Below are 12,243 nucleotides of genomic sequence, written 5' to 3'. Positions count from 1 at the left end.
TGGGAGCAATATTCCATGGCTGGGCAGGTTTGCATTTTGTATAGAGTTAGCAGTTGTGAAGATGTGAAGTAGTGTCTTGAGCGAAAAAGTACACCAAGTTTTTTGACTGATACAGAAGCTATAGTTGAAATGCAGCTGTGCCAGGAAAGATCAGAGATGCAGGTCAGTCCAAGAAGAGAAATCTGATCAAGGTGGATATCTCAGTATTACTGAAGGTAAGGGATGTGAGCTATTTCTTGTGAGAGATCAAACAGAACTGAGTTTTGGTGGCATTGAAATTTATAAGGTGGTGCTTGCCCCACTGAGTTATAGCTAGGTGATCTCAGTTCAGGTCACTGGTCGTGGCAGATCTTGGGGATTCTAATACTTGAGCACTACAAGGTTTGTCAAATGAAAAGGAGAAATGGAGTGTACTGTCATTGACAAAGCTATTGATAGGATTGGAAGTCTGTGACAGCAGGTCATATTTATATTTGTTGTTTCAAGAATACTTGCGACATAAGACTGAATGATATAATCACATAATCACAAGAAAGATATTTATTTAACCAAACATTCGGTCTGGAAATAGCAGACCATCGTCAGTGGTATTACAAGAACAGTTTAAAAAATACAAGCTAGAATACTAACAATAGATCGTTAAAATTAGAACACGCCGCATGATGTTATATATCACTAAGTATGAAATGGAATATTTTGAAGTAGAAACATGATTGAATTTGCTATTAAAAAAAAAAAAAAAAAAATTAATGAGTAATCTTGATTAGACTTTCCCAGATTTTTGATATAGATATACAGTCATTACGATTCAGGTTGGGGCGATGGAGCAAGGCCTCCACGCTTTCCTTGAACAAATGTTCGAACCTATAATGGGATCTATGTAAGAGGCGCATCCTGGACCAAAGGATGCTGTGGTCAGTTTCAATCCCGTGTTGAGCCAATCCAGACTTTTCAGGTTTGTTGTGAAGAATGGATGATTGATGTTCTTGGATTCTTTTTTCATGAGAATGTCCAGTTTGTCCAAAATAAGAGAGATCACAGTTGCACGGAATTTGATAAACTCCAGGAAGAGATAAAGTTGAGCGTTTGTCTTTAGGAGAAGGAAAATGAGAAGACAATTTGTTAATAGGTGAATATGTAGTTGTTAAATCATATTTCTTTAAAATTCTTGCGATAGGTTCTGAAATAACGGAGATATAAGGAATAGGCACTCGACGTATTGAAACTTTGTTTTGTGGAGGATTATAAGAATTGAGAAGACGTTGAGTACTTTTTTCAGAAAAGCCATTGAGTTTCATGTGTTGTTGGATAGTAGAAAGTTCTTTCTATAGATAATCAAAAGTAGAACAATTAGTTTTGGCTCTTCTGATGAATGATATAATCACTTATAATGATCTATTGTTAGTATTCTAGCTTGTATTTTTTAAACTGTTCTTGTAATACCACTGACGATGGTCTGCTATTTCCAGACCGAAATATTTGGTTAAACAACTATCTTTCTTGTGATTACGTGATTATATCATTCAGGTCATTCATATACAAGAGGAAAACAGCAGGTGAAAGAGCAGAACCCTGGGAGTACTCCTGCAATGGTGGGGAAATGTGAGGAAACCATCCACCATGACACATAGTGAGTGACCAGTGAGGAAGTTGGTGGTGGTCACTCAGAACTGAAGCAGACCATAGACCAGACTACAATAAAAGTATAACCATTCCTTACATTAAAAGGACATCAGATAAAATAAACAGAATACTACAGAAATACAACCTCAAAGCCACCTTTAAACCTCCTGCAAAATTAAAAAGCTTACTCAACTCATCCAAAGATCCACTCCCTCTGCTGCCCCCCCCCTGGAGTATACCGTATTTATTGCACCTATAATCTACCATATATAGGGGAAAACAGGATGCACAATTTCTATCAGACAAAAGGAACATAAACGACACATTAAATATAACAACTATGGTGAAGTCGGCCTTTCTGATCATGCCCTGAACACTTTACATAGAATTGACTGGAAAAGCACTAGTTGTTTACATCATACCAAAACATGGCATTAACACAAATTTAAGGAAGCCTGTGAGATTCTTATCAACCACCCCAATCTGAACAATAATGATGGTCTAAAAATCCCAAGCATATGGAAGGCACATATTCTACCCACAGAACCTTTCTCCCTAGGACAGTAGATAATCCAGAATCCTAAATCTAATATAACATCATTGTTACTGTAAGAAAGAATGTTTCTCTCATGTTATCTTAAATAGAGTTTAGCTTTGATAGTTTCTAAATAATTAATTCATTTGTAATTTTATCTGTATTTTTTTTTTTCACTAGAGGTCATGCCAGTAGAATAACCAGTGATCAAATCATTGTTTCTTTAGCTTATTGTGTGAAATGTAACTCAGCTTGTCCTTGTATATTTGTATATACTCCAGATGATGACCTTAATATGAAGGTCGAAACATCGGGAAATTAAAATAGTTATTTATAACACAGTTGTAAAGACTTCCAGGTAAAGGAATTACTTTGAAAAATTATTAAATCAGGTAACAAGTACCTAACACGGGGATAAAAAAACATCCAAGAAGAATGTAATTAGGTGGATTCACTTTGTTATACTGAGTGAATTCACTATAGTCATGTATGGCATAGTGAGCATCAGCTGTATTTCAATAGCTGTCTTTCCACGATATGGATGCTGCGAAGAATTATGTTCTTTGCAGCATCCATATTTCAAAGGCCTCCAGTTTTTTCACACTCATATTCGAGAGTATCCATATCTCTACTCCATATAATAATGTGGACCATATGTAAGGAGGCCTGTCTGTGTCTAGAGTAATTACTTTGAAAGACTGTAAATGAAACAAGAAGTGATAGTGACAGAAAACATTCAAGAGGAACACAATCAGGAAGACCTCAATACTAGATGTACAAAAAAAATGATCAAACCTTAAATGTTTAAAGACAGCTGGAGTACACAATATTTGGTCAGAAATGCTGAAACTGGTAATCTAGAAGTTGTTGTGAGAATATTGAATACCAGGTGATTGAAGTAGAGCTCTCAGGATACCCATCTATAAAATTTTAAAGAAGTAATGCTGAATGTTCCAGGTAAGATTTAGCAAGTATGCTTGAGAAGAGGCTAAGAAAAATTGCAGAAGGAAAACTGGCAGAAGAATAAGTTGGCTTCAGGCCACACAAAAGGTTGTTGGATCAGATTTTCAGTATAAGACAAACAGTTGAGAAATCACGGGCATATAACATGGATCTATATTTGAGTTTTGTAAATCTGGAAAAGGCACATACCAAAAGAAAAGCTGGTCATCATTTATATGGATTATATTATGAAGGAAAGTGACATTAGGCCTGATAAAACTGGAATCAGTTCTTTACTTTATGCAGATGATGTTATACTCCTAAAAAAATCCAGTACAAGTCTATGGGACTCCTTAACTAAATTGAATAATTGGTGTAATTGGAGTAATATATGCAATAAAAAGAAAAATATTATGAAAATAGGCAGGAACACACTGGAAACATACTGCATTCCAAATAGAGAACTTCTTGAACATGTTCATTTCAATCATTTAGGTACAATTTTTAGAAGATGGTAAATTAAATATAGAAATAAACCAAATAAGCACAGCTGGTTTTTGCTTATTGCATTGTCTATTTCCATATATAATTTGCCTTCTAAAAATTGTACCTAAATGACTGAATTTATGTGGAATTAGAAAAATTAATCAAAACACAATCTGTATAAAACCTATTCTAACTTAAGGAACAATGAGCTAGGTTCGAAATAAAACAATTGATCTAAGAATGACAACACTGTCATAACAGTTTGAGAAAAATTATGATATGGGAAATATATGGCATCAACGGCAGAACCATATTAAAAACGAGAATATTAGGAATGAACATGTGAGCAGTACTAATCTAAGGTGTTGTCACTTAAACAGCATATGAGAGGAAAGGTTTGCAAAATAATTTTTTTTTTTTGAGGATCACAAGAAAAAGGTCTAGAGGAAGACTAAGATCTAGGTGGATTGACACAATAAAAATGCTTTAGAAGACCAAAATGTAATACCTGACAATTCCACTGATGAGAGCAGTGGCAAACTATAGCTCATTATTACTAAGGCTATATTAGGCCCTCATTGGCAGGCTTTGTTTAAAAATGTTTATATTTTTGAAACCTTTTAAATAAAATTAAAACCATTTCTTTTAAAATTAGACACATCCACATAACACATACCACAACATATCTTCCCTTCTCTTTACTGTACTTCATATCTACAGCAGCCGAAGCATATGCAACTGTGGGATGGGACCCATGGGAAAGTTGCAATAAGCTATTTTCATTTGTTGGTTCTTTGTCATCTTCAACACTAATAAAAACATATTAATAACATGACTATGTTATTAGCAAAGTACAATATTTATATATGAAAAATGCTGTTCATGTAATTTTAAAGTTACATAAACAGAATTTTATTTATTTTTTTTTTTTTTAAATTCAATGATCTGGTAGTGTTGTAAAATTGATTTCCTTGTCAATTAACTAACAGCACAGTCAACTGAATTTGTGGTGAAATAGTGCTATTCCAGGAGTTAGTGATATACTTACCAATTCATAAAAAGTAGTCAGCTATGGTTTTGGATATTTGAGAGTTAGGTTAATTTAGAGATCACCCTATTTTGGCAACTAGGATTACTAATTACTGTTTGATTTTGCCCTCTTTGTGCACCTCCATCTATATTTTATCTTTAAGATCTGAGAATAGAAATCTGTCTATCTTCTGTATTTCCAAGAAGTTTTGTTCTTGGAAATACAGAACAAGTTCACGTAAAATAATATTTACATTCTGTAAATATTATTTTACGTGACTATAAAGAAAGAAACATCAACCCACTCTTAAAGAAATATCAAAAGTTTAAAATATTGAAAATGATGATTTATGAGGGCTGACTAACGATATAAAATATTGATAATCTGCTGGATGGATGGATGCTTTCAAATTACAAATGCTTAATATCAAAAAATGAAGTCACATTTAATTTCTCTTCACAGAGATTTATTTCTTGCCAATAATAGTGTTCACACTAGAAGTGTTATTTTCTTAATTAATCGAAAACAAAAATAATTAACAAGAAAAATATTTTTACCTCTAAATGTCTTTTCTATTATATATAATTATTTTAGTGTTAACGTACAGCTTTTAAACAATATACAGCTGTTTTAGACCAGTGGCAATTTGTCCATTCAAATGAAAATAACATATGCAGAGAAAAATGCATAAAAAACTTTATAATATTGAAAATTTTGCCAAAGTAGTAGTTACTAGTTAGTAGTCTTATGAGACTACATGTCAAATAATCTTGGAGAGATTTTCCTTAGAGCTGATTGATTCCACTGTCAACTATTTTTATTTGAAAAAACCCAATCTGTTCGCAATTGGTTATTTCAGAAAAGCATAACTAGCCCATTAAGTTGCTCCAAACAGCCTGCAATATTTCTACTTTTAGTGTCCACAGAATCCTTCTACTCATTTCACATTCCAGTTCTATTGTCACATAGTGACAGAACATAGAATCATACCATTTCTGACCTTTTTTACAATTTTCAAAGAACAGACAACTTCTTCCTTTACTTTCTGTAGTTTTCTGTTTTGTGCAAAAATGGTGAAAAGCAGTTTTAGTGCTACTAGCATCCACATGAACATGCAAGACTGCTAACTGATATCTTGTATAACTAGATAAAACTGTGCTAAACATTATTTAATGTCACTATGACATGTCTATTCAACTATGTAATGTCTGTTCAACACTCTTCGTGTTTCTAATCCTAATCATCACTTAATGTTTTCCAGCTAAATGCATTTGGCTGGAAGGTTGTTTTGCAATAACATGAACTATTCATTGCAACCAGTGACACCACTGTTATGAGCCTCCAATCATTGTTCATTTATGTGTAACAGTGGCATTTGCTCTTCTTTCATCCAAAATCATACTATGTTCAAAATTCTAACCACTGTTTTTACTCATCTGTCATTTTAATTCAGCAAATTACATCTTACACTCACTACAAAGAACTCATAGGGACCACAGAAAATTTGTTCCAATCTCTTACAAAGGGCTATCTGCTATAGTTAGAGAAGGCTCTAATGTTCGTGCTACACCTTTTTATACTTTGTGGTACATTACAAAGCATTTGATAAAAATATAGGGCCAATGTGGTACACCTTTTTGAAAGTCTGCCCAAACTGGATAATTTTACCAATTATATATTTGGTTTAATCCTTTATCCAAGTGTAAGCAAACAAAGTTTGCACCTAAAGTGTTTTCAGGACTGGGGCAACTCGTGGCAAAGGTGGTATAACGTCTCATCACTTGCCTTAGTATCCCATAATGCAAAGCACATCTCCTTGCAGACATGTATAATGCTATGCATTAAGGGAAGGGTCACTACCCAGACTGGTTTCGACCTTTATTGAGGTCTCATCAGTGGAAGCCAGACCCAGAGGTGGTGATACAAAGGTGGAAGTAATGGAGAAGTCATATTTCCATATACCAGTTGCCAAAAGGTGTCACACCTTATTTTACATCATGAATCGATTCAATAGTGCTGCCTGAGAGACTGGATTCCGCATTTTTTTGTTCATTCACACACTCATCTGCATCTTCCCAAATTTCTTTAGTTTTCCTGACTCTGTGCTTAGCTCCACACCCTCAGTGAATCAAGCTCTCTCTTAAGTGCAGACCATCAGCATTGTACAAATCCTTCTATCAAACTCAGGCCATAGGTCCTTAAACTCTACATCATTCTTTCTGTACAACCTACATATTGATTATTCACCTTTTCACTCTTCATTTTTGCTTCTTACAATAACTCTTTCATATCCTCCCTCATACAATACTTCTCACCTCTCAGGCAACTTGTTCCTGAGAGGTGAGAAGTATTAATGAAATAAATACTTTTTCACACTGTGAAAAGTATTTATTTCAAAAGGCTTCACTGAGAATAATAATACTTCTCACACTGTGAGAAGTATTGTTATTTAACGATTAACAGCAATTCTTTCATCTTCCCTTTCTGCATTCTAACAGCATTATTATTATTATTCATTTTAGCACAAGGGAAACAAAATTTTGCAAACAAATAATTACTGCAGACATCTAGAATATCTTGATCTTGAGTGATCAAGATCAAGATATTCTAGTTTTCATTACGCCTTTATCATCTCTGATTCCTTTTTACAGTATCTTTCATTTCTTTCTAAGCTTTGTTTTAAAAAAGCCTACAGAACATTTTGCTACCTTCTTGATAGCTATCTTTCTATGACTTTTGTTTAGCTGCTTTCACACATTTCTTCACTGTATTACATTTTTCTCTCTATTCTCTCACAGCACATGCTGATTTACTTGCTAAGAACTTTCACTATGCTTTCTTCTTTTCCATGAGTACCTCTATAACTTCCAAAGTGCACTGGGGAATTCTGATTTTTCTGCCATTGCATGTAAAACTCATTACATTCTTCCCTGAATTGACTGAAGTTTTCTTCAGTTAACCAATGAATCTCTAAGGAGTGAATTCTTCTCATCTTCAAACTCTCATTTTCTTCTTTGATAATATTTATATATTTGAGTTTACAGTTCACCTCTGAAAGCTGCTCAACATTTATATTTTTTAAAACTTCCTTATACACTTTTTTCAATAAGATATTCAATTTTATCCTATCTAAAATTAAATGATCACTTCCTGTTTCAAGACCCCTGTATTCTCTGTGTCCTGAACCAATGTGAAAATATTGCTATCAACAATAACATAGTCAATGAGCCTTTGCTTATGTCCTGTGTCCTCTATGCAGCCCATTACAATGGGATGGAATGTTACCACCTACAACTTGTAAATAGGGCTGCACTGTTCAGAGTTGTGCACGAAGTTGTAAGGAACACAGGCTTCACATTTTGATTGTAATAAGGGGGAAGAATGGAGGTTACTCCTTTAATATTCTGACTAATGATGTTAGTGTATATGAGGTAGTTTCAGGAAAGGTAATCTTTAACAGGAGTATAATTAATACTATCCAATTTCTCAATACTGCATGTAAGGTTTGTCTAGGTTTTATAATTTATTTACATATATACAAATACAGTAGCCCCCCCCTGTATCCACAGATTTGGTTCCATCATCTTCTGTGGATACCTGAAACTGAGGATAGTAGCAAACCACTAGTGAGACTGAGATTTTTGCACATATATAGCAAAATTGAAGTAGGAAATTATTAGTAAAATGACTTAGTCTCACATACTAGGACTGTAGGGTTCTTTAGTGAATATGTTATGTAGTTAATATATAATGTATATACACTAAATTGTATGACTACATAAACAATAATAAAAAGAGTTTTTTTTTTATTAAATGAGGTGATTTCTAGACTACCACTTCACCTGTACTATCCAGGGATGCCATCTACCACATCTGGGCACACATTCCATTGCTCCTCAATAATAATATTACATATTTATTTAAAATTATCATGAAACAATTTTTATGTCTTTAGAATCTACAAGGAGCAATGGAATGTGTGCCCAAATGCAGTAGAAAGCACCCCGAGTAGTACGGGTTAAGTAGCAAACCAAAAAAATTGATTCATTCAATAAAACTTCATCATTAGACAAATAAAATTTAACCCACATAATAATTATGTAGAACAAAATGAGAAAATATGCTAATGAAAATGTAATTGTTAATAAAATCTTAACATTTTTATTCGTATTAGGAGGAATCAACTGAGATCAGAACACCTCATTATGTTCAGCTACATATTTTTTCATCTTCCGAATCTTTGGCAGACAGCTGCTTGCTTGTCTACTGAGCAAATGATGTGGACGGCTGAGGATCATCGATAGTAGAAGTTTTGTCGACTTTTTTTAAAAAAACATTGTTATTGGAAGCTGCCGTTTTTGTCTCTTCAATTCAGTAAATAGGTTTTGCAAAGGTTCCAAAGCTTTTGTTATTGTGTGAGTAATTTTTATGCTGCACTCCATCATTGAATCATAATCCATTATCTGTTCCTTTAATATTTCAGCCATTCGAAATATCGTGGCAAATTTTTTGAGTGTTCACGCTGGTGGTTCTTGTTCACTTTCATCCTCATCGTCATTTTCTTCTGTAGAAGATTTGGCAAGATCTTTCAACTCCTCGTTAGTGAGCACCTGATGATGTCTATCTATGTAATCGTTCAATTCTTCTTCTGTCATATCGTCAAATCCCTCTCCACCTATTTTCCATGCTGTGTTAATTATCAGTGTTATCAGTGAGTTAATATCAGGGGCGTCTTGGGAATTATGAACGGCATCACTCAACAAATTCTTCCAGCATGCAGTTACCGTTTCTGGTTTCAATTCGTCCATTGCTCCCTTCATGAATGCAATTGCATCTGCAATTGTTAATGATTTCCAGCATTCCATGACTCCAACATCAGCAGAATCCTCAACCATTGCACGAATCATATCGAAAACCTGCCGAGCATATGAGGCTTTGAAGCATCTAATGACACCTTGATCGAGTGGCTGAAGCAATGAGGTTGTATTAGATGGGAAGAAAACCACCTGAACATTTTCATCTTCAGTGACTAGTGACTCAGGGTGCCCTGGAGCATTGTTTATTATCAATAAAACTTTAAATGGTAATCCTTCCCTCTCCAAGTATTTTTTCACCTCTGGAATAAAACATCGATGGAGCCATTCTGTAAATAACACGGCCGTGACCCACGCTTTCGGATTTGATTGCCAAAAAACAGGCAAACAACTTTTATTTTTGTTTTTAAGGGAACGTGGATTCTGTGCTTGGTAAACATGGCCGGGTTTAATTATGTGACCAGCTGAGTTGCCACAAAGTTCCGGCGTCAATCTGTCCTTAAATGCTTTAAAGCCTAGTGCTTGCTTCACAGTTTTATGGATGTAGGTCTGTTGGGGCATTTTCTTTCAAATGAGGCCGGTTTCATCACAATTAAAAACTTGCTTAGGATGATAACCTGTCTCTGCAATAATTTTTTTAAAATTCTGCTGGGAACAATGCAACAGCTTTCTAATCAGCCAATGCAGATTCTCCTATTTTTTAGATATAAACTGACAAAACTTGCCAGGTTATAATGTTTATTTTAACAAATATTGAAACATTGCCTCAATACCAGAAATTAAAGGAAAACTAACACTGTTGTCATTGCCATTTCCGTCCTTTTGCAGAATCATTTCTGCAAAATGAGGTTCCTTCGAAGGGGTTGCGGGGCTGACAAGACTCAACAGAAGCTCCCGTGTCGAGAGATCACAGTTACAATGGTACAGGCACCAGGTCAGAATGGCACAAGAGAGGCTCCCCCAGCAGGCCCTCTTTGCCAAGCCAGAGAGTGGGAGGCCATGTGAAAGGCCAAGGACTCGCTGGATAGATTATAACCAAAACCTTGCGTGGACATGTCTGGGAGTCCCACCAGAATACCTGAACTTTGGTGGAGGAGGATCATGATCATTGGAAGTCTCTCTTGCAGCTGCTGCCCAATTAGGAAAGGTGGGCTTTGAAGATGGATGGAATTAACACTGTAATGTTAATTCCCCAAACCAGATTATATATAAATTACATACCCCCTACCTTATATCAAAGGCACAGAATTGCTAGAAGAACCCTCTCTCTTTTCTCTTCTCGTCGCCGTCGTGAGGAGCTTAAGGATCTTTCTCAGACATAGTCAAATTAGCCAGTCTTGGGCGTGAACAGCAGGGTTTTTCTCCCCAGTTTATCTGGGGTTTTTCCTCCTGCGAGCAGGCAAACCGGCCCTGTGAACACACACAGATTACAGTCAGGAATACTTAAGACCCAGCCATAGGTCTGATTCATCAGCTATGCCGGGCCTGAGCCCAGGGTATTAGATAGCGCTGTATTTCCCTGTAAAAGGGCCTCGCTGCCGTTATATCATCATATGCTATAAACAAAATAAATAACAGTATTCCCCATCAATACAGCTCCCCATATTTTAGACTGATATGATGAATTACCAAAGTCCAAAAAGAAGAGTGTAAAAATATATATGCAACATGGACAGCTGAAAAGGATTAATATAATATGCTATGGAAAAAGATCACGTCATCAGATGGAACAATGCTAAGTTATTATATAAATTATATTTCAAATCACAGAAACTGTTCAGTTGAAATTCCATAAAACTCTGTAAAACACAAGATAATTGATAGGTTAGTTTAGGAAAAAAATACTGTCATGTTGCTTATCTTGCCATCAGCTCTCATTGAAAAAAAAGCAATAATTACAAAAGGTCACTATCACCACGAGGAGCGCAACTTTCATATCTGGCATGTGAAAGTTATACTTTTTTGCATACATGCCAAAGAATTATTTTGGCCACGATCATGGTAGTATTTATAGTCAGTTTGAGCTATCTTGCTGCAGGCACTGATTAGATGTTCTACAGTCTCATCTTTCTGATCGCATAGTCTGCATTTGCTATTATAATTGAAGTTCAAAATTTTTGCTTTCATTGCATTAGTTTTTTCTAATGCCTGTTCTTGAGCTGCTAGAATATATCCTTCTGTTTCTTTTTTAATATATCCATATTGTTGCCATTGTTCCACGTCTTGTCCACTTCAATTTTGTCCTCAATATCTTGAAAAAATTGGCCAAGCAAGGGTTTATTTTTCCAGTGCACATATTGGTTATTCTATTGTTCCTTTTTGTAATTGGATTTGTTTCCTGTTGCTTTTAGAATGCCCTCTTGTGTAATTGCTTGAAGCATTGGCTCAGAGCTATGTTGATGTAACTTCTTAAACTAATTTCTTCTTCTTCTACAGTCTGTCTCACTTCCAGCAGACCCTGTCCACCTATTCTCATTGGTAGGTACAACTGGAAACAACAATAATAATAATAATTATCATTATAAAAATTTATTTCTTTCCTTGTTCTGCACTGTTTTCCTTCGAGAAAATAACAAGAATGCTATTAAAAAGTATGGGTGCTTAAGGGTCAAAGCTGCAAAACTGAGAGGAGCCTTCCACACAGCCTTTAAAAGAAATGTGGGGAAACGACTATGGTTTCTGACCTAACATCCAATCCTCACCTTCTCGTGGTGCACCCTGTTAGGTATCTACCTGGATACAGAATGAACAAGGATGGGCTGGCAATTTGGGATTTAGCTGACCAAATTGTATTCTTACTGGCTTAAACCACA

General features: G+C 35.2%; 1 protein-coding gene across 1 annotated transcript in view; it reads right to left on the bottom strand.

The window, feature by feature from the left end:
• LOC150092815 (protein-lysine N-methyltransferase SMYD4-like) overlaps window positions 1-12,243 on the bottom strand; it is a 365,428-nt gene that overhangs the window by 243,918 nt on the left and 109,267 nt on the right. Inside the window, exon 7 of the mRNA XM_090414288.1 lies at window positions 4,263-4,395. Within this exon, the coding sequence (XP_090270414.1) occupies window positions 4,263-4,395 (133 nt within the window). The remainder of the gene's footprint in view (window positions 1-4,262; window positions 4,396-12,243) is intronic.

Source organism: Typopeltis vanoorti, chromosome 25 (assembly GCF_054136105.1).
Source record: "Typopeltis vanoorti isolate ZY-2024b chromosome 25, IOZ_Tvanoo_1.0, whole genome shotgun sequence".
In the NCBI taxonomy this organism is placed as follows: Eukaryota; Metazoa; Arthropoda; class Arachnida; order Uropygi; family Thelyphonidae; genus Typopeltis; species Typopeltis vanoorti.
This window is presented reverse-complemented; position numbering and strand designations above follow the sequence as displayed.